Source organism: Anolis sagrei, chromosome 1 (assembly GCF_037176765.1).
Source record: "Anolis sagrei isolate rAnoSag1 chromosome 1, rAnoSag1.mat, whole genome shotgun sequence".
Classification (NCBI taxonomy): Eukaryota; Metazoa; Chordata; class Lepidosauria; order Squamata; family Dactyloidae; genus Anolis; species Anolis sagrei.
In genome coordinates, this window is record NC_090021.1 from 56,643,706 (window position 1) to 56,667,946 (window position 24,241).

The 24,241-nt window shown below is 37.9% G+C and overlaps 1 protein-coding gene across 2 annotated transcripts in view; it reads right to left on the minus strand.

The window, feature by feature from the left end:
* The window catches only part of FMN2 (formin 2), a 187,865-nt gene that overhangs the window by 18,378 nt on the left and 145,246 nt on the right, over positions 1-24,241 (minus strand). For both annotated transcript variants that reach the window (XM_060753881.2, XM_067464831.1), the window contains one exon: positions 12,035-12,086. In XM_060753881.2, the coding sequence (XP_060609864.2) occupies positions 12,035-12,086 (52 nt within the window). The remainder of the gene's footprint in view (positions 1-12,034; positions 12,087-24,241) is intronic.

Sequence of the window (24,241 nt, forward strand, 5' to 3'; positions counted from 1 at the left end):
ATAAGAGATCAATAGAATAGCACTGTTTTCCCCAAGGATGCAGGAAAATGAAAAAGCACCACACTAAAAGTAGCCCTTCCAGGCACTATGTTTAAATGTTAAGTAACAATAAAGCTATGTTTCCTAATCCACAGCCTTTTCAACAATTAGGAAGCCAGATTTGATTGAAATCCCCACAAATAAATTCTCAAGGAGTTTGATAAACAAACATTGGTAACATTTATCAGAGACATGGAGGCTTTTTGTTTATTTCAGAATTCAGGATCAAAGGGGGGTAAAGGCAGGCTTTTGCACAGACTGCTGCTAATCTTACTGGGAAGCGAAAAACAACCAGTTAAGAGAGACACAGACATTTCCCTGCTAGCAGAATTCCTTTTTCTAAACAGCTAAAAGTTATAGTGAAGTCCTTCACAGGTCACTTACATAGCAGCAGACTTGTCTGCAAAGTACAAAATATCAGGCAGCGATAATACACGAATATGGCTTACATACAAATATGGAGAATATGGGCTGTTGTATAAGTAGGCTTAAAAGCAGGGTTCCTGAAGAATTAACTTGTTTATCAAGTAAGCACAGGCAAGCTGCCTCTAAAGTAATCACCTCCATTTGTTCTGAAAAGGTTTTCCATTTATGGTAATTAAACCATCTCCACAGTGTCTATTTGTTTTAAAAAAGGAAACAGATGAGCAAAGGCACAGTTTTGTTACCCTTCCCATGCTTTACAGTTATTAGATTTTTCTACACATATAGAGGTCACAGATCAAAACTGTGCATTTGGAGGTAAAATGCTATGCTATTCCTCTCTTTCAACTTTAAAACTGCCATTAACTCAAATTACAAATTTTAGGGATGATGAAATATTCTATATTTTAGGAGAAATCCAATTCACTCTGGATTCCACATCACTGGGGTGGCAAATCCACTGAGTTTTAGACTCAAGTTTTAAAAGGAGTTGCCTTGCACAAACTGTACAAAGGAGACCATCCCTAAGCAACAGTGCATATAAAAAAGAGAAAGGGGCAGAGACTAGCACAGAGGGTTAACCGCCAGCTATTGTAAATCTTATTGACCGGAAGGTCGATAGTTCTAGCCACAGGTGGAGATAGCTCCCATCATCAGCCCTAGCTTCTGTTTAACTAGCAGTTTGAAAACAAAGCAAGTGAGTAGATAAAATAGATACTGCTGAAAAAACGTACTGGCAAGATTCAATCAGGAAGGCATCAAACAGTTTAGCCTCTTTGTGTGGAAATTGAAACAGAACCACCCCATGGCTGAGTTGAGCACAGCTTCCAGATGCCAGAGATGAAAAAAAGTGGGAAGCCTTTCCTCTTACTGTCTTTGTTGTTAATTGTGTTATGGCATTGAATATTTGTCATGTATGCTTCTGTAATCTGCTCTGACTCCCTCCGGGCAGACAGAGCGAATATGAATAAAGTATATAATTATTATAAAATGAAGTAGCAATTCAGGTTTTAGTCTGAACATTAAAGAATGAGCAAAGTGCTGACCTCTATGCCCAAGTTAAGTTCAGCACACAGGATGGCTCCTTTAAAGTTTGGACTAACTCCCAGAGTAGACCTAACACAGAGGCCATCATTGGCCATTGTTTGGTGGACTACCTCAAGCTGTAGTATCTTTCCAGGAAAGCTTTCTAAGTAGACCTGCCTTTGAAAAACATTTGGAAACTTCATCTGATACAAAATACAGACACAAGAGTATGTTTGAACATATCACTCTTGTCTTGTACCATTTGCACAGACTTCCAATTTATTTCTAGATGCAATTAAATGGCCTAAACACAAAGGTCTGGGGTTAGCAATTGACCAACTTACCTTATGGTAAGCAACCTCAGAGAGTGGCTTCATGACCTATCACTTTCCAGAAAAGTGTGTTTGGCTGCTTCTCCTCTACTTGCAGTACTTCTATGGTGAAACTCCCTTCCTAGAGAAGTTTGGTTTGCTCTCTAATGTTTGAGCTTCAGACATGCAGCCAATATTTTATTACAAAAAATCTAACTTTTCCTTTGGACTAAAGTTCCTTTTCACACCCTATTTACCGACTTCATCACAGTGATCCTGCCTTGCTTTGTGTTTTAAATGATTTTGTTTGTGCTTTGTGGATTTTAATTGAAAAGTTGTTAATTTTATAGATACGTGTTTCCTTTCTGGTTATTTTGATGTTTTTTTTAAACACTGAATACCACATTCCATGATATTGTGGCTGATTCTTAAAGTGTCCTGCTTAATGACATTACCAGTGGTTGGCCCTTGTCACATTGGAAAGGCTAAGTCATTTTATAGACTATCAGGCTTTGGAACCACTGTGACAATCTGACAAAAGAGTGGTGAACAAAAAAGTATGAATAAAATAAACATCAAGAAATTATGAAATTCAGAAAACTAGAATACTTTGGCCATATAATGAAAAATCAATAATAGTGATTGCTATAGTTGACTATTCAAAGTACAATAAATGGAAAAAGAAGTGTAGAGTGAATAATGTATTGCCTGAAATCTCCAAGGGAATGGTTTGGATGAAATGCAGCATTGTCATATGGAATGGTTACCTCAACAGAAAATATAGCTAAAGTCTGACAGGAGAAGAGCACAAAGAAGAAAAGGTAAAATTACAAGTCACAATGGACACTAATAAAACTTGGATAAAGTAGTTCTCCAAAAGGCTAAGTGGAGAATGGCTAATGGTTTAGGGACTCAGAAACTGGAACCATTGGGAGTCTTCTGTCCTGGATTGTGTGCTCAATGGAAGTGTCAAAATTGCCAGCCCATGTGATATATCGTTCTGGCTGTGTATTTATTAAACACAACATCACTTTGGTGAGGTCACATTGTGTCTGTACTTCAGCTTCCTTATCAGTAAATTGAGAACACTTACCAATGAAGAGATGGTTTTGTATGATTAGGGTATTGTTTGTATAGCCCTTGGAGATGCTTATCTCAAGAGTGCCTGAGCAAAGAGGACTGTTGTACCTATGCTTCCATCACTAGTGCAGAAAGTGGGGGAAGGTTGCTGTAAGGGATTATTAGAGGCAGCAAAGGTCAATGGCTTTCTTTCAGCTAGCATGACTTTTCAAATCCTGCTTAAAAACAAGTCATTCGTTGTTCACACCACTGTTGTGTTTATGGAGGGCAGAGGGTAATAACTGCAACAAGGATTTTAAACCAGTTCAGATTCCACATAAAAAGGATTTAAATGTCCTTATATAAATAAGTGAGTGGAGATAGTTCTTGGTTTTAACTTTATATGGCTTCAAACCCAGAGGCAATGGTGCAATACTTTTCCCTGGATGCGTCACTAATTTTCATATTTATTTATATTTATTTAAAACATTTATTTCCTGCCTTTTGACAAGGCCACCATCTGATTTCAAACAATAAAGCAAATTAAAAGAAAACATCATTAAAATAAGGAAAATAAGAAACAAAAGGTTTACCCCTAATCCCCAAACATGGTAAAGTCTCAGACTAGGAAATAGCAATGGCAAAATCAACAGGCAGTGGAAAGGGCATGGAGAAAAATCTGAAACAACTTCCCACCAACAGCTATTCATGTAAACACTTTAGACAGAAGTAAGTGCCAAAAGCAAAAGAAAAGAAAATAATTCTCAATTGATCCCTCTGGGGAAAATCCAGTTGTTTCTATTAGGCAGCCACAAAAGAAAAGAGTGCATCTTCTCTGTCTACTTCTTAAATGCTGGGAAGAGACTATAATCTTACCAATGCAGTCTAGCACTGCATTGGGTTTTTTAAGCTGCTGCATCACGCTGTAAGCTCATATTCAGCTTGTGGTCCACCAAAACTCCTAGATCACTCTCATATGTACTGTTTTCAAGCCAGGTGCACCCATTGTATATCTGTGCATTTCAAATTTAGTGCTATACATTTTTCCCTGTTGATGATCATTCTGTTAGTTTTGGCCCAGCTCTGTTAGGGTCATTTAAGTTTCGAACTACTTTCCAGTCCACCCAGTCATAGCATTATCTGGCCCACATTTGACTAGCTTCTTTGTGAGAACATCATGGGGGACTCTATCAAAAACCTCACTGAAATCAAGATAGGCTACATCCACATCTACTGTGCTTGTAACTATATATAAAAATAAGATTTGTCTGGCATGACATGGCTGACTTTTCATTATCACAGCATTCTTTTCTAAGTAATTACAGACATATTTCTTGGCATTGGTATCAGATCACTGGGGATGGTAGTCATGGTAATAGCTTGGACCCCCCCCCCCCTTTTTTTTTGAAGATGGGGGCAACATTTGGCTTCCTCCAGTTTCCTGGAACTTCTCCTCTTCTCTAACAGCCTCATCACATGGCTGCTGAAAAAAGGCTCACCTCACTTGGCGTAGCCGTAGGAGGTGGGGAAGCTGCTGCCCCTCGTTCTCCATCTCCCCACTCCTGCAGCTGTTGATCCCATAGGGAGAAGCATGGAGTGCATGGCTTCCCCCATTAAAGTAAATGGCAACACAGGAAGCCTCCCATGTTGCTGCAGCAGTGGTGGTGTGCCGGCTCCACCCTCCTTCATTCACAGAGCTGGCATGACGTCGTCTGATGGGAACCGGCCGGCTCCATGGGGGACTGGGGCTAGATTGGAGCATGCCACTGAATTTAGTCCTGTGTGATGAGGTTATTAGAATTCTCAAATATGACTGTCAGTAGTTCTGAAATTACTTCTGCTAGTTCTTTTAATGGCCTTGGATATAATTCATCTTACCCTGGATACTTGAATTTATTCATAGCAGCCAGATATTGCTGTACTGACTCTTTACCTCTTCACAACACCATCCAGAAGAGCCAGAAGGAACATCTGCAGGGAGCTTGGAAGAAAAAAGCAGTGTTTGCTTGTTGTGTGCTTCCTCAGAAGTCAGCTCCTGTTGCAGAGAACTGACTCTTCACAGACTAAGGCCAACTCCCAGCAGAAAAACCTTCTTGCCTCCAGAGGCTGGAGGATAAAAGGAGAATGCCTGCAAGGTTGCCATCAAAAGAGGAGACACCAAAAGGGGGTTGACCCTTTTGGGGGAGCCACTTTGGGAGTGGTACAGTAGGAGAGGGCCTGTCCCTCTGCTTGACTGACCAAATATATAACCTTGTTTTTATCATCTGCCTGCCTGACTTTATATAAGGTTGTTTTATGAGCCATTTGTTAACCTTCCTCATATAGGAAGGATATTTTTGCTAGAAGAGGGAGGGAGTCCCCAGATTTGTGGAGCAGCCATTGGAGCCATACAGGACAGAGGGGGATGTGGAAGGGGGACACAATCTCAGTACCAACAAAACGGAGAACAAAATAGAAGGCTTATTGCCCCCAGGGAAGCCAGAATGGCCCTCTCCCTGCTTTCCTTCAGTCAGCAGGCTAGAACCTTTTTATTCAGGCAGACTTTTAAAGATGAAAGTTTTTAAGATCAAGTCATGGGGTGTTTTGGTTATAAACTTTTAATATGTTTTTAATCAGTTTTTATAGATATTAAATGTGGATTTTTTTTAAAAAAATACAATTGATATTTAATTCTGTTTTAATGTTTGTATATTTTTAGATTTTAAATTGTATTCAAATCTTTTGAACATAAGCTGCTTTGAATCTCCTTTGTGGAGAGGAAAAGTGGGGGTATAAATAAAGATATGGTAGTAGTAGTGGTAGTAGTAGTAGTGGTAATAATAATAATAATAATAATAATAATAATAATAATAAGTGATCTTGTCTGCTGTGGACTCATCTTGTTGTGTTTCTAATAATAATAATAATAATAATAATAATAATAATAATAATATACCTATTTTGTGCTGCATTTCACCTACTATATAATCTCCACTATTCTCAAATTGAACACTGTCTTTTAGAAGAAGACTGAGGCATAAAATTTGATCATTTCTGTACTTCTTGTATTCAGTATGTATCTCTTTACTTACATGTTGTTTGGAATATTGTAATGCATTCCCTATGGCATGTCTTTCAGTTGGTGTATAATGCTGCAGCCTGACTAATGGGTCAAAATCTCATCACATTAAACAAGAATGCTATGTTTAATAAAAATGCAAGGTAAATCCTTCTCAAGTAGTTGCTCCAAGGGTGAGGATGTTGCTGCCAAGGAAAGCCAGGTTAGCGCCATCGTTGATATCATTCCATCCATTTATTTTTCATATCTTTTTAAGTTACGTGGTATCGTGTTTCAAATAGAATATCTATTTTTATAGTTAGTGGCTCCTTTATAGCTGTAACTGAACAGCTATTAAAAATAATAAATAAATAGCAAATGTATTCACATCAAATAAAAGACATGCTTTTCCTGTTCATTTTTCATTTCATTTATTATTTTCCAATTTCTCTTAAAATGAAGATTAAATTAAGAAATGACATGAAACAAGATATAAGTGATTGTTAGGAGATTATAACTAGTTAAGTGAATTGAAGGGACCAATGAAGTGATTAATTTTCAGAGTTGTTTTATTCAAGGGATTTCTTTGTTTCTAGATCTTAATTGACTTTGACATGTACTCCAGGGAAAATTTGTGAGGTGTCTGAGTAGCTTGTTAGGTTTCTGACACCTTTGTTAACTTCTTCAGCCTCTTTAAATATAAATGAGTCTTCTATGTAGTTTGCTCCTGAATGTAAAGCCCCGAACCTTTATATGATTGCAAAGGAGACATCTTTTAAAACACCATTTCATTTCTGTCTTTCTAAAAATGAAATTTAACCATTGCCATCACCCCAAAACATGAAATGTTGGCTTTGGTGAGGGCTAGCACACTTTCTTTATATGAAGAAGATCACAGATTCATTATCTGGCATCTCTTATTTTGGGTGGGCGTGTCTCACGTGGTATGACTGGGATCACTACTTATCTAAAATGCAAATTATAGTTTATAATTCCCAACATTTCTTTGTCTCCTCCTCTGAACAAAATGCATTTATACTTTACCATGCCAAGTATTTCACAGGTTCTCAGATAGGCAGCAATGAGACTCCAAACTGGAAAGTGCCAGGACATTTTTCTATTACACTTTATCAATATTGTTCAGGAAGTAATACAATCATTTGGGACCGGCTGAAGACATTCTGTATCACTTAAGCTTTAATCTCGGAGATTAAGATCATCTGGGGAGGCCCTGCTCTCAATCCTGCCTCCTTCGCTGGCGCAATGGGTGGGGACAAGAGACAGGGCTTTCTCAGTGATGGCCCCTCAGCTGTGGAACTCCCTCCGGAATGATATTAGATCAGCACCCTCCCCCTAGTCTTCAGCTTGGGGATCAACCCTTTGGAGAATAGTTACAGTACAATAGATGGATATGGAATATGTGCAAGGACTACTGGAATGGCCCTGGATTATGATTGTGGATGGTGTGATTTTAAAAGTTAATGTAATGTTTTTAAATATTTAATGTGCTTTAATTTTAATTTTAATGTTTATTTTAATTGTTTGTAGTTTTTAAGGCATTGAATAGTTGCCTATATGCAAAGCTTCATTGAGTCCCCTTCGGAATTGAGAAGGGCTGGGTATAAATATGGGGAATAAATAAATAAATAATGCAAGGCTGGAGCCTTCCTCATCTGTAAGCTAGATAAACACAGATCTATGTGCTTCTTCTCATCTCAGAATACTTACTAGGAGATGTTAGAATATGCCCTTCTTGTGAGCTAAACATTGCACTTTTCTTTTTGCTCGTGTGCCAGAAATCCATTTCTTGAATAAACACTTCACACATTGACATTCTTAAAAGTTACTAAATATGATAAATAAATAAAAGAGTATACAACCTTTCAGAAACTATTAAACATCTCACTTCTGACAAATGAACAGCCAGACACTTTATGGAATCTCTAGGTCATACATACCATTTCCTTTGTCTTCACTATGTGTCAAAGATTAATTTTCCATTTTAGCATTTCTGTTAAACAACTGGACATTTGGGTTGTACTGTTTTCAAAATATTCATTTTGGGCTCTCTTCAAAATTTAATTTTGCAAAACATCCCTCCCCTCCTCCCTGAGTTTTAAAATGTCACAGAGTGGTTGTATATTCAACTATTTCCCATATCAAACAATGAATCCGTATTCAGTGAAACTCCAAGACATGTAATCATGAGACAGACACTTTGTGGCACATAGTCACTTCAAAAAGAAAAATCTAACCACATTAATCACATTAATTGTGCTCCAGCTAATCCATCACTGCAGCTTGCAGTCACTCACTTGTCTATTCACCCAATACATTGCTATTTTACCCATGATTAGCAGAATGTAACTAATCTCTTATTTATTTGGTTTACTGAAGCACTGTTTCTCACCCTTTGCTAAAATGTGTGTGTTTGACACTGAAACATTTCAGTAGATGCATTCGAAATAAAACGTTCATACTATATATCCTTTAAGAAGGAAAAGCAACTGGGCCAAATGTTTCCGCACACTAAATGTATTCAGCATTTCCAGTGATCTGTAAAGTGAAAGATGCAGGCCTGTATGTTCTTATTGACTAGTTAGACCTTGCTTCTAAAATTAAACATCAAAGATTGCAGAAAGTATAGCCGTACAAGGAAAACCAAAGACAGGAATAATCTTTTTAAGTCAGTAGGAAACCTAACATACATATCACTTAAAGAGGGTACTATTAATCATAGATTCTTATCAACAAAAGTTTATGCTAGTTTTTCCTTTTTCTTTAAATAGCCACAACATTCTTTATTATTTTTATTGTCTGGAAAGGTCTTCAATAGTATGTTTTCTTTAAAAAGCTGCAAAGGAGGTGACTAGAGACCAAAAGACAAATTCTGTGGAATCTAAAGTACATCATTTTTTTGTGCATCATTTTGAAAGAAAGTGGCCATGTTGTCTTTAGGTGATAGTGAAAATCAGCATTATGCACACTACTTTTCAACTTACAACCACATATTTGTCCCTTCGGGGGAGAGAGGGAGGGTTCTAAATAAAGTGTTATTATATCTTTGTCCCATCTGTCTACACCAAAATTTAATTTCTAACATATAAAGTTTCTATTGTGTAAAACCCACCTTCCCGTGGTCTTTTCACTATACAGTCACTTCTTCAAGAAAATTGAATTTATTTCTTTTGGGTCACACTAACTTTTGGTCTGTACACTTCTAGGTACAAGAGCACAATAACATATGGAGATCATTCAACTTTTGGCCATTGTGCAAAGTCTCCCAGGGTTCTCTTTCTTTCTCATTGAAGTGATATTATACAAAAAAACTGGGGGAAGTTTCCAGGGTTATGTGGTCCAGTGTCACCAGTATAACAACAGCTTCCATTTCTTCTTCCCACTGAAATCCAATGAATCTTTTGCAATTCTCAATGAGTGCCTGCTTTCAGTAATGGATTGGATAGAAATAGGAAAAAAAATGAAACTTGAGCTGAAAGGGACTATCCAAAAGCAAGAAACAAGAAACCAACCTGTGTAGCTTGAGGTTGCATTTTTTCCTGAAGAAGCAAGTATATTTTGAATTCAGACCTGAACCTGCATGTCCAGCCTTCTGCAGTGGTCAAGATTCCATTTGCAAAGTAAAAAACTCATGCTTCAGCTACTCTTGAGGCAGGCATGTAACTGGGGGGGGGGGGGGGCTTTGGGGGCTTCAGCCCCCACCCGAAATTCTCATGGTGGTCTGCGAAAAGGCCTTACTGGTACATTATTTAAACTGTTATGTTTATTCATATCATGATCTGATCACCATGCTCAATATATCTCATATGCATGGGGATATTGGGGTAACGATACAAAAGGTTTGCTAGGGTCGACCCTCTTTCACTCAGACTCAGCCCCCCCCCCCCCGAATCAAAATCCTGGCTACGGGCCTGTCCTGAAGGAATCTGATTTGATCATGATAACACATGCCTTATTCACATCCCATTTGGATTACTGTAATGTGCTCTGCTCTATGTAGGGATGCCTTTGAAAACTACCCGGAAACTTCAACTGCTGCAAAACTATTGATGGCAGTTGATTACAGGGTTCATATAGCTCTCTTGTTGAAACAGTTGCATTGGGAATTGATTTGTTTCTGGACAGAATCTAAAATGCTAGTTATAAGCTATAAAATCTTGTTCAGTCCTTTTCAATCTATCCAGTCACTGCATATTCCTATACGAGGCTGTTTGGGCTCTAGGTTCTTCAATGATGTCTTTTCTCTTGGCAAGAATGTTTGCTGGGAACATAGAAGATGCCCATTTTGGTGGCTGCTCCCAAGTTTGGTTGTCATTAGAAAAGAAAATGTTTCTATCCCAACAGGCTTTTGGGAAATGTTCATAGATTTATCTCTCACTTTTTAATGTTATGTTTTAAATAGTTGGCATTCCGTAGATAGTTTGATCACATTTGTTTTTCTAAAAATGAACTTTTTAATGTTTGAATTTATTTTGTTGCACATGGTTTTTGTCTATATTTGTTTCATTGTTCCGTATTACCCAAATCCCAGTTTTAAGAAAAAAGATGGGTGATAAGTGAAATCACAAATGTTGCCCTTTTTGCTATTATCATTATTCTTGTTATTTATTGGTTTTACAGCTTACCGTGTACTACTAACTTTATCAATAATTCATATGCTATTTAATAATCCAGGTAAAGGTGAAATTGCCTAAAATAGTGATGAACAGCAGAAATAAAGACAAAGAGAATGGAAAAAGAATACAAATAATTAAGAACTGCACGTTGAGATTCAGTACCTTTGAGAAAGGAAAACATTCATAATTCCAGTGATACCTGCTCTGGGAGGAATTCAAAAGGACCGACAAAATATGAAATTGCCCAAGGTAGAAACACAATAAAAACCAACATGGTGTAGTCATTTGAGTGTTGGGCTACAACTTTGAAAACCTGCATTCAATTACCCACTTAGCATTAGAAACCCACAATGACCTTGTGTAAGTCACACAGTTTCAGCCCTAGAAAACACTGTAAGAGGTTTGCTTTAAAGTCACCATAAGTTGGAAATGACTTGAGGGAACATAATAACAACAGCAGCAGGAGGAGGAGCAGCAACAAAGATCACAATAGAGCTTTAAAAATGTTATTATGTTATTATGTGGAATGTGGCTCCTCCTCCTCTGCAACTTTTCATGGTGGACAGAAGGCATCTATGTTTTGAAATGGCCAATGATGCATTGATTCTATCTCTCACAATTATTATGCTTTAAGCTTCTCCCCAACAATTTGTAGAAGAGTAAGAGAATGTAGAGACAACTTATTATTTTCTCATTCATTGCTCACACAAGCTATAAATATGTAACACTTACGGAGCATGCAAGCTAAGCCAGATTCCATTCAAAGCCATTAATGAGGCATTAGCAATCTAGTAGACAGATTTATAAAAAGGATGACTAGCATTCTAAGTTATTTATAAAAGCATGTCCTATTGTGCTTCCGAGAATTCAACAAAAGTACAATTAAAAACTGGCAAGCAAATGTGTCATTTCCATTAGATATGGAAAAAATGAATTTTAAAGAAAAAATAATTTTCCACTGTTATTATAACCAGTTCTTCAAGTAAGCCACAATGTTAAGGAAATTGCAAAAAAAGAAGAAGAAACAAACCAGAAGTTGCGTAAGAAAAAACAAAGTCTTCAAAAGCTCAGACCCTATGAAGTCTTACATTAGTACTGAATTACAAAGAGTGCAATGGCTTCATTGCAAAGTTAATTTAACACATTAAAGTAATGTTTAAGTAAGCACATAATTAATAGGTTAATAACATCTTTTCCTTCTTCCTTATACAGTGTGAAGCTGAAAAAAATACAAGAGTTATGTGCATCTGTTTTCAGTCTAGGGGAGAAGACTCACAAGATTATGCAAAGACCTGGCTAATTTATTTTACTCCTCTTGGTAGTATTGTGTTAATTTCAGGAAGAACTAAAAATTTTTTAGGATTAATAGTACACCATTTATTTGTATTGATTATACAGAAATCTCAAATGAACTGTGATAAAAAATAATTTGCCCTCTCTACTGTCACCAGAAAAGTGTTGAGAACATTGATTGGAAAGATCTGTATTATGTTTATTTCACTCACCTTTTATGCGTTTCTGCTAGGGATGTCTCTTCCATTTCATGGTCAATTTTAGCTGGACAATATAAGAGAAAATAACATTATACACAACAATGCATGTATCTTTGACTACATTATGTACTAGTGTTCACATTGTACAATTCTGGAAAAATATTGTTTGTTGATTTTTCAGTGAGAACTAAAATCATGTACTTGGGGTTAATATGAAAATTATGAAATACACAAAACATCAATGCAAGGAAATGTATAATACTGAAGCAAAGTTCTCAGCATGAAAAATACATGAATCCATAGTAAGGGAGCACTTTCACTGAAGCAGCAATTGTGCAAATCTTCACAATAGATGTCAAGAATGTTTTTTTTTAAACTAAACACTTTTTATAACACTATGGGGGCTTTTCTTGCCCATGACATTACATCTCAACTTTTCTTTTGTCTCGATATACCTGTTTCCATGTTAATCATCACATTTGTTTGTCACAAAACCCAAAAATCCCTACCCCCATCTACTCATCACTTGAGGACAATCAATTATTTGTCCTGCCAATATTTGGAACTGCTATGGGAAGCCAGAAACGGATAATGGAGAACAATAATACTGTGTGATCCGATACTCAAAAAAATATGATCAATGCCAGAATAGGTTTCTACTTCTGCTACATACAGGCAGTCCCTGAGTTACAAATGACTCACAGTTAAGAATGAGGGTGAAACAACAGGATGTGAGAAAAATCTATACCTAGAAAGGAAAATTCACTCCTGAAAGAGTTATCATGGGGGAAAGGTGTCTCCATTGAAGCTTTCTCACCAATACTGCACAACAAGACTTTTTTTCAAAATCAATTTACCACAGGGACAGAAGGTGAAATCTTCTGAACGGGAGCACAGACAGCAAAACAAACACAAAGGTGTTAATCCTTCCCTATGCTAACCAAGGCTTATATATATATAGACATATAGATATATGGCTGGAGTTACACTTAACAATGATGTATAGAAGCTGAAGTACTCTAGCTTCTGATGATGGTGAAACCAAATATTCAATTAATTTATGTTTTTAATTTAGCGTAACAACATTACTGAGAAATTGTTTGCTAATGGTTCAATAGGCAAAGACAGGCTGAAAACTTGTAAACTGTTCAGAAATTGTTAACAGATTTTTTATTGCTCTGCTTTGCTTAAGCGTGGAAAATTAAATCAAAGAAATAATAGAAATTCCCATAGCAAAAATATCTACAAAAATTGTTATAGTGTGTTCAGGCGTGCAGGGATGCATACACACACAAGTATATAAAACAAAGGTGGGGAATCTATGACCTGCCAGTTGTGGGAGAGCTTTGTCATTCATAATCCTGAAACAATGGCCAAGATAACTGAGGCTGATGATAATGTGTCACTAAGGTTGACATCGCCTGGTGTGGCAGCTCATGGTATCACCCCATGAATCTTTTCCAGTTCTTGAGCAAACATATTGGCCACTACTTATTTGCAAGCCTTCATGGTGCTGCAGTGCTGATCAACCAACTTCACCAACAACTTTCCTCAGACAACAGCTAAACAATCCTCATTTCTAAGAAAAAGACATTTTTACGCCTATTCCTAACACCTGGGAACAAACAACTCCACAGAATAGCACAAGGTAATGTGCCTTAGGGACTGGGATAACTAAATATATGGTACTTGCTTGCCCACAGAAAAATCCTTGTGGACTTCATTACTACAATTATTCTGCACAGGGAAGGACATAACCTGTCAAAGCAGACAGTGGACTCCATCATCCTTTACCATCAGGTTTATGGGAATCACAATCCAACATTATCCGGAGGCCTAAATATTGCTTACTTGATGAGGCTATTGATCTATAATGTGTGAAGGTGGCTGGCTATACATGAAGGTATAGCACATGCCCCTCCCCTAAAGAGGATGAGGGAGATTGCCTTGTAGGAATCTGGGAGCTGCCTTTTCTTGGTCAATTTTAATTCCTTTGAAATAAAGAATCCGCTGCAATGTAACTGGAAACTTAAAACACAGGCACGAATCAAGGGAAAGGTCAATGCTGAAGCAGTTGGATGGACTTTTATATCAACTAGGGCTGTGCAAAAATTTTGTATGAGGCTCATTTGTCATATCGATTTCATAAGATTCATACATATGACTCAATATTAAGAAATGTGAGGGGTGCCCATGCAAAAAACTTAAGATTCAAAACACTGACCTATGACCTTTTATGAGAACTGAATCTCTCTAGGTCTCCAACGCAGGTGCTGCCTCTCCCCTCAAAAAGCTAGGTTTGATTCCCCTAAAGGGCCCTAAGTAGGATGGCGAGTCTGGAGTGGAGGAGAAGCTCCACTCCTTCACCAAAGGAGGTGGCGATGGGGGCCTGTGCCAGGCAAGGAAGAAGTCCCTCCGACACATGGGCAGCCCAGGGAGAGACAGATAAATACCATCACATTGAAGCTTTAATGTGGGAAGTGAGCAATATTCTGGGAAATGTAATTTAGGGTGGGACCTTTTGAATTCTCTGCCATAGGAGTCCTCACCTTACCAAACTACATTTTCCAGAATTCTGCTTATTGCTTTGTGCCCCCACTACTCCCTGGAAATTTTGGTGTGCATTCTCTAAAGCAGTGGTTCACAACCTCTTAACAGCTGGAAAACTAACTAGGATTTCTAGGAGTTGTAGGCCAAAACACCTGGGGACCCACAGATTGAGAACCACTACTCTAAAGGGATTTTGAGATAAAAGGGGATTGTTGGGAGTTGAATCAACCCTATGTGGTAGGCAAAGTTGAGAGGCAGTAACTTCAAAGTTTAGCTAGTAAATTCCTATTTGGGGAGAGGAAGCAGGATATAATTAAAGCTCATTATTATTCTCATTATTTCAAAAGCTTTATGGGAATCTGTTGGGAGTGCTTTGACTGTTCTTTTCTTGCCATGCAGATGGGGGTTGGCCTGGGTTTTCCAGTGAAACAGTACTGTTAAGTTTATGTTGGTTAAAATTCCCTAAAAATCAGTAGATGTGTAAATCTTTCTGAAACTTGCTGGGACCGATGCTCTGGTTATGTTGTATCATTAAAAATAGAAATTCATGGAGATTGCTCTGGCAGTTTTTTTTTTAAAAAAATGTTGTTCATTAAAGCTTTTAAAAATCCCCCAAAATCAGTGGATGCGTGAAACACTCTGAAACTTGGGGGGGGGGGGCAGTGGTAAATGTGCTCTACAATTGAAGCAAGTTTCATCTTGAGGGAGAAAGGAGCCCCGGAAGTTTCATAATGCACAATTACATAATGAAAAAGTAACAAACATTTCTTTATAACATTATTATGATAAGGACTCTTTAAGATAATTTAGAAACACTTTAGAAATTATCCCCCTCCCTTATTTAGTAATGAGTATTGAAAAGTTTTTTTCATTGATAGCACAGGATTGGAAATATTTCCATAAATTGTGGGCTAAAAAAACCACAATCATACACCCTTGCCCATGCTGCATTGTGATGATGGGCATCATAGATCAAAATTTTATTTTATGTCTGTTTATGAAGCCATCATTCTCCCAACCCTGTTATATGTCTGAGAAATGTGGACTGCCTATAGACAGAACACTGAACTCCTGGAATGATTCCATCAGCATTGCCTCTGAAAAATCCTGCAGATCTCTTGGGAAGACAGGCAGACAAATGTCAGCATTCTGGAAGAAGCAAAGACCACCAGCACTGAAGTGATGCTTCTCCTCCATCAATTCTGCTGGACTGACCTCATTGTCTGAATGCCAAATCACTGTCTCCCAAAGCAGTTACTGTACTCCAAACTCAAGAATGGGAAATGTAATGTTAGTGGACAGGAAAAGAGATTTAAAGATGGGCTTAAAGCTAACAGTAAAAACTGCAGCATAGACACTGAGAACCAGGAAACCCTGGCTCTTGAACACTCTATCTGGAGGTCAGCTGTGACCAGCAGTGCTGGTGAATTTGAAGAGGCATGAATGGAGGGAGAAACATGCCAAGAGGAAGGTGCATCAAGCCAACCCTGACTGGTACCGTCTTCCACGTGGAAACCAATGCCCTCACTGTGGAAGAACATGCGGCTCAAGATTAGGGCTCTACAGCCACCTACATATCCACCACCAAGAGACATCGCTTGGAGGGCCATCATACTCAGACAATGAGGGATCGCCTAAGTAAAGTAAGCAAGATCAAAATATCTGGAAAGAAAAGTAAAGGGTTAACTTAAGGATTTATTCACAGGAATACATGTGAGTAGAGGAGGGAGAACAGAAAAGGTAAACAAATGAAATGAAAAGGATCCAAACTAACTTTCACTCTGTAGCTTTGACCTTGCACCCTTGTTTGATTTCTCTCTAGGACATGTAGGGCCACAAACATGCACCAGCCCAGCGTATCTAAAATAGCAAAGGGCTGTTGCCTGATAACTCCTGAGATTTCTAAATAATTGGCACTCTTGGTTTCACTCAACCAGGTCTCTGACAGATAATACTTGCATTGTCTATCTACTGGTCTGAAAGAGGAAAATATTCGCTTCTAACTTTCCAAAGGTTTAAGGTTTTGGAGAAAAGTGACAATTTGAGATACATTTGGAATCTATGAAACATTTAAGATATTTGCTTTTGAATGCCAAACCTGTGGTGGTTCCTGGTGGCAGGTTCCCTATTTACCACAAATTTGGAGTTTTTAGGCTAACTGGAGAAAAATCACTATGGGAATCAAAAGCTGTTTGAAACTTTGTATCCTTAAACTTCTCTTTTAGCATTTTTTCTTAGTTTTGCTCTTGACCCAGTGATAACTGCTTGCTGTTACTGTGTCTGGCCACTGTCTAGTCTGAAGACTTTTCAGTAATTCAAGAAATTTTAGCTGAATCAGAACCAAACTACTGGGGAATATCATAACTTCTCAGTGTATTCACATTTGAGAAATCTATGATGGAAGATGACAATAATTTTTCATCCTCCTGTCTAAACACTGCATTCTCTTTTGTATGCATATAATGCACAGCCCCCCCCCCCCCCCCCCATGGGCACAATGTTTGTAGGCATTTCCTCTTCACGTTTTTCATTTAGAGTGTAATGGAGATATTTCTCTAATTTCCAAAGACTCCACTTATGAATCACTTCCACATGTTGCCACTTTCCCTCATCTGTCAAAATTAATGCCATTGACATAATGTATTGCACATTTCAGAGGGAGAAAAAGCATCACAGATAATTCCAAATTACATTGAGATCGCAAGAATAATTATATGGAATCATAGAATCATAGAATCATAGAATCAAAGAGTTGGAAGAGACCTCATGGGCCATCCAGTCCAACCCCCTGCCAAGAAGCAGGAATATTGCATTCAAATCACGCCTGACAAATGGCCATCCAGCCTCTGTTTAAAAGCTTCCAAAGAAGGAGCCTCCACCACACTCCGGGGCAGAGAGTTCCACTGCTGAACGGCTCTCACAGTCAGGAAGTTCTTCCTAATGTTCAGATGGAATCTCCTCTCTTGTAGTTTGAAGCCATTGTTCCGCATCCTAGTCTCCAAGGAAGCAGAAAACAAGCTTGCTCCCTCCTCCCTGTGGCTTCCTCTCACATATTTATACATGGCTATCATATCTCCTCTCAGCCTTCTCTTCTTCAGGCTAAACATGCCCAGTTCCATAAGCCGCTCCTCATAGGGCTTGTTCTCCAGAACCTTGATCATTTTAGTCGCCCTCCTCTGGACACATTCCAGCTTGTCAATATCTCTCTTGAATTGTGGTGCCCAGAATTGGACACAATATTCCAGATGTGGTCTAACCAAAGCAGAATAGAGGGGTAGCATTACTTCCTTAGATCTAGACACTATGCTCCTATTGATGCAGGCCAAAATCCCATTGGCTTTTTTTGCCGCCACATCACATTTTGGCTCATGTTTAACTTTTTGTCCACGAGGACTTCAAGATCTTTTTCACACGTACTGCTCTCGAGCCAGGCGTCACCCATTCTGTATCTTTGCATTTCATTTTTTCTGCCAAAGTGAAGTATCTTGCATTTGTCACTGTTGAACTTCATTTTGTTAGTTTTGGCCCATCTCTCTAATCTGTCAAGATCGTTTTGAATTCTGCTCCTGTCCTCTGGACTATTGGCTATCCCTCCCAATTTGGTGTCGTCTGCAAACTTGATGATCATGCCTTCTAGCCCTTCATTTAAGTCATTAATAAAGATGTTGATGACTTAGATGAAGGGCTAGAAGGCATGATCATCAAGTTTGCAGACGACACCAAATTGGGAGGGATAGCCAATAGTCCAGAGGACAGGAGCAGGATACAAAACGATCTTGACAGATTAGAGAGATGGGCCAAAACTAACAAAATGAAGTTCAACAGTGACAAATGCAAGATACTCCACTTTGGATCGTGATTATCAATGGTATTCTAGTGCTTACTTCAGCTTAGTTTGGGTGTCAGGTGCTATGGTGTTCAAAATTTGAGCTTTTGAGATCAATTGTATATTTCCTATTCCCATTCTAGTATTATTACATAGAAGAAAATGCAGGCAACTATCGAGGTCAGATGCTGCAATCTAGATGCATGTAACTAAAAATTCCCATTATACTTGCCTGACTGCCAGATTATCAGCCATTGTCTTTTATTTTACTTTAATCTACATGTATAAATGTATTAATGTTGATGTAATGGCATTGAACCTTTACCAATTTTATGTTTTTTGTTTAGAAGCCGCCCTAAGTACCTTTGGGAAGAGAGGATGGGTTAAAAATAAACTATTATTATTATTATTATTATTATTATTATTATTATTAACACAAAACACAGTATGACACAGCAAAAAAGATATATGCTTGGATTTATCACAAAATCACAAGTTGAACACTTCCCAAACGTCTAGGACTGTGTGATGTATTTTTGAATGATGCGAGCAGATTCAAGTAAGGTGGCCTTTTGCAGCTGACAGATCATGATTTTGTCAATGTTTATTGTTTTCAAATGCCAGCTAAGATCTTTTGGCATGGCACCCAGTGTGCTGATTATCACTGGGACCACCTGTACTGGTTTACGCCAGAGCCTTTGCAGTTGAGGTCCTGATAATGGCCGAGTTTTTCCTGTTGTTTTATGTCAATTCGACTGTCTCCTGGTATGGTGACATCAAATATCCAAACTTTTTTCTTTTCCACAATTGTGATGTCTGCTGTATTGTGTTCCAGAATTTTGTCAGTCTGGATTCAAAAGTCCCACAGTATTTTTGCATGTTCATTTTCCACTATCTTTGCAGGTTTATGATCCCACAATTTTTTTTTACTACCAACAGGTGGTACTTATGACATAATTTTCAATTAATCATTTGGACCACAGAGCTGTGCCTCTGTCTGTAGCCAGTTTGCGTGATTTTCTTGCAGCAGCTGAGGATGTGATCAATGGTTTCATTAGCTTCCTTGCACAGTCTGCATTTTGGTCATCAGCTGATTTTTCAATCTTGGCCTTAATTGCATTTGTTCTGATGACTTTCTTCTGGGCTGCAAAAATCAGGCCTGTCTCCTTCTTCAGTGTTCTATTTGTGAGTCCTAACCAGGTCTTCTCCTTATCAATTTTTCCTTCAGTTTTGTCAAGGAACTACCCATGTTAATGCTTTGTTGTGCCAGCGGTCAGCTCTGGTTTGCAGTGCAGTTTTCATGTACTGATTCTTTGCCTGCTGTGCTTTGAGAAGTTTCCGTTTATTGACTTCAATCAAAATAGGTCATTTCCTTTCCTTTACATATTCTGCCAGTGCATGTTTTTCTTCTTTGACTGTTTGTTTTACTTGTAAAAGTCCTCTGCCACCAGACCTTCTAGGCAGATAGAGCTGGTCAACATCACTGTGAGGATGTAGTGAATTATGAATGGTCATGAGTTTTCTTGTTTTTTGCCCAAATTGTCCAGTTCTGCCTGTGTGCAGTTTATGATGCCAGCAGTATATCTTATGACCGGCATGGCCCAGGTGTTTATGGCCTTGATGGTATTGCCTCAATTGAGCTTGCTTTTGATAATTTTTCTGACCCTTTGAGTGTATTCTTTGCTGACCACAGTTTTCACATGTTCATGTTTGATGTTGTCAAGCTGTAGTATGCCCAGATATTTATAGGCCTCTGGCTGGTAACACTTTATTGCTTGGCCATTGGGCATATTTATGACCTCACTTTCAATGATTTTCCCTTCTTCAGTGCCATTGTCGAGCATGTGTCCAAATGAAACTCCATGCTGATATCAGTGCTAATGATTCGGACAGTGTTAGTCAGAGACTGGATTTCAGTTTTGGTTTTCCCATACAGCTTCAGGTTATCCATGTACAGAAGATGTGAAATTTTGTGAGATTTCTTAGATGTTTGATAGCTGAGGTTTGTTTTTGTAAGATTATTGACAGAGGGATCATGGCAATGATGAAAAGCAGTGCGGACAATGAGTCTCCCTGGAAAATCCATCTCCTGATGTTTATTTGTTTATTTATTTATTTCTGGTATTTCTATCCTGTTCCTTCTCAACTCCTGAAGGAGGACTCAGGACGGTTTACATTTGGCAGCAATTTGATGCCACTACATATAACAGAGAAATATAATAACAATTAAAATAATAAGTAAAACATTCATTAAAACAGTAAAAAAAAGTATTAATAGCTGTGTCACCATTCCAGTCAATTCCATATCCAAGTGTCTAAGCACTTGATGATCCAACGGTGTGGGCGTGAGTCAAAGGCTTTTTTGTAGTTGATCCACATCACGTGAAGATTAGTTTTTTAGTTTTTGCAGTTCTTCAGAATCATTTTGTTAATTAATAACTGGTCTTTTGTGCCCCTGCTATTCTGTTTATTGCCTTTCTGTTTATTTTATTTATTTATTGTATTTACTTTATTTCTATACCGCTTTTCTCAGCCCTTAAGCGACTCAAAGCGGTTTACACAACAATGCAGAATATCACAAAACAGTATAATGCAATTAAAACAGATTATAACATCAACAATTAACAACAGTGTAACAATCATAACGCCTCAACAATAAAATCAGAATCAACTCTCATTATCCTGTATTTCTATGTTCAATTTCACTGTTTAGTCAAACGCTTGTTCGAATAGCCAGGTCTTCACCTTCCTCCGAAATGCCAACAGCGAGGGGGCTGATCTGATGTCTGCAGGTAGGGCATTCCACAGCCGAGGGGCCACCACTGAGAAGGCCCTGTCCCTCGTCCCCGCCAGGCGCGCCTGCAATGCAGGCGGGACTGAGAGCAGGACCTCCCCAGACGATCTTAGTGTCCTGGTCGGTTCATAGGAGGAGATGCGTTCGGAGAGGTAAGTAGGGCCAGAACCATTTAGGGCTTTATAGGCTAACGCCAGCACTTTGAACTATGCCCTGTAGCAAACTGGCAGCCGGTGGAGTTGTTCTGTTCATCTGGCAAGATGTTATTTTCTTCAAGATAATCTTGAATTCCCTCAGCTATGATGCTGATCAATAGTTTAAACATAGTAGGCAGACATGTTATTGGCCTGTAGTTTCCTGGTGCTGCTCCTTTTGCTAGATTCTTTTGTATCAGGTATGTTCTCCCAGTTGTTAACCATTCACAGATACTTCCTTTTTGCAACATCTCATTGAATTGTTGGGCCATTTTTCCATGTAGACTAATTAGATATTTGAGCCAAAATTCATGCAGTTGATCACTATCAGGCCATGTCCAGTTTTTTATATTATCATTATCATTATCATTATTGTTATGTATAAATGCCACTGCTGAATTGCAATTTTGGTAATATTTTATCTTTCTGTCTGCTTCTGAAAGATTTTTCTCCATTCTCCCTTACTATAAATTCATAAATGAAATGCAGATTTTTCTCAAATTGGAACTATGCACTACACACACAAAAAAGGAAATATGCATAATACACAAGCATGTTCAGATATTTGTCATTTTGCAGAATCATTGCTATGGGAGTAAAACCAATGAGGTATGGTGCCAGAATCCTTAGATTTTTTTAGGTAGCTTTGATCTAATTCTGCATGTTCAGCAGCATTGAAGCATTGCTTTTCAGAATTTTCATTCATTATTTTACGGGGCATAGACTGGAAGGCTTTTTATTTTGATTGTGGATAAAAGAGAGATAAGACTACAGCCCCTAACCTCAGCAAATGTAGAGGGCTGGCTGTATGCCTAATAGATTTTATACTTTTACTAATAGAGAAATGTATGTTTGTCTAACAAACATATATTGCTGATATATACACCAAGATCCGTGTTAGATTTAGTAGATGAGTATTTTAAAACCCTCCCAATTTTGCTTATTCTTCTTTATTGTATTTCTTACAAGATCAAATATTGGCAGAGCATAAATTTATCAGCTACACAAATCTGATCATGTTATCATTCAAAAAAGGGGGGAAATCCCAAAATAAATATGCAACAAGAGCATAAGTCTCTTCCTCCTAAGTCTAGAAGAAGAAAAATACACCCTACCACCCTGAAGCTGTCAAAAGCATTAAACAATAGGGGACTACTATAGTAAAAAATGATATAGTATTCAGGCCACATTTGTATTAGGAAATGCCAAATGAGTTCATTATGCAAACTGGTAGCAAAGCAGCTTGATCTAACAAGTATCAAAAAGAGTTTGGCTATATTTTCTTAGGACTAGTAGTCTATAAGTGACATCCATATCTTTGACCTATATCATGTATGGTGTGGCTCTCTAGATGCAAGAAACCTGAAACTGTGGAATAATAGAAAGCTCAGAATTATGTTTCTTCTAAAGCAGCATTGCTACTGTTTATTACTTAAAAATTCCTTGTGTACTGGAAAACATTTAAAGGCATTTTTCTTTAAATTTACTTTTAGCTATATAAATAACAGATAGCCTATAAGGATGTCTAGAGTAACACAGAGAATCACAAATAAAAGATCAGATATTGAAATAAACAGATTGACTAAGAAAAGGAAACCACATAGTGTGAATTGAAAAACAGTATACTCAGAGAATGTTAACTAAACTACAAAAATGTTTGGAAATTCCATCTTATTTTTCACAGTCACACCTATATAAACCTACAAATTTTCAGAGGTGCCAAAAGTGACCTTCCCTTTCCTCATAAATTATCTTTGTGTGTGCCATTAGGTAAAATAACTCATCAATTAAGGCTACATAAAGAACAAAAGCCCTTAGGAAAAAATATTGAGATCAAAAGCCTGTGAAAGACTATGGAGGGAAGAGCAATACTACATGAACTCTTTCAAGTGTGAATTCATTGCAGCCAAATAAAAGCAAAAGGATTTCATATTTAAAAGTATAGAACATTACTTATTTTTGGAACTGAATGAAAGAGGTCCCCCATGCTACATCTGTCTTTTCTGTGCTAAACTTTGCCTTAAAATTTTAATATATATATATATTCCGTCCATAATTTTCTAGGAAGGCAAATATGGGTGAAAGAAACTCTTGAGAGCAGAATTACTGGACATGAAAGTAATATACACTCCTTCCCATTACTATTTCACTGTCCTAATCCCGCTGCTGTAAGGCAGTTTAATTTTGTTTTCTTTTGCAACTAACCTCTGAAGTATCATTCTCCCAGTTGGAAAAATGGAGTAGGAAACATGCTTTCCCCAGGTGGATCATAGAATCATAGAATCATAGAGCTGCAAGAGACCTCATGGGCCATCCAGTCGAACCCTCTGCCAAGAAGCAGGAAAATTGCATTCAAAGCATCCCCGATGAGTTGAACTGGAAATTACAGTCCAGTTTTTGGAGGGTTACATGGTTTCTGTTCCTGTGGTAGCTGTTCAAGTTCACATATCTTCACATTATCTTGCAGAAAGAAGTTGGGAATATTCATTTGTCACAATTTTTCCACTTCAAGGATATATTGTTTGGAGGTATGTAATTTAGAGTTAAAGATGTGTCTCTAAGTTCACAGTTCCCATATCTTCTAGCGGTTTCTTGGTATAGGTCCAAATGCATCTACTATATCATTTACAAGTTAGTTCTGCACCAAATTCCTAGTCCATTTTCATCTCCTGATTACAGGTTGACAAGCACTTTTAAGATAATCAAAATGCTCTCTCTTTCTCTGCTGCCACAATTTGGAAGAACTCAGAAGGTCTTTCAAAGGAAATCTGCAGCTTGGGGATAATTCATCCTATTCCATCTACAAAAATTTCTGAGATCGTAGTAATGGTAGCAGGAATTACTGGATTAATGAA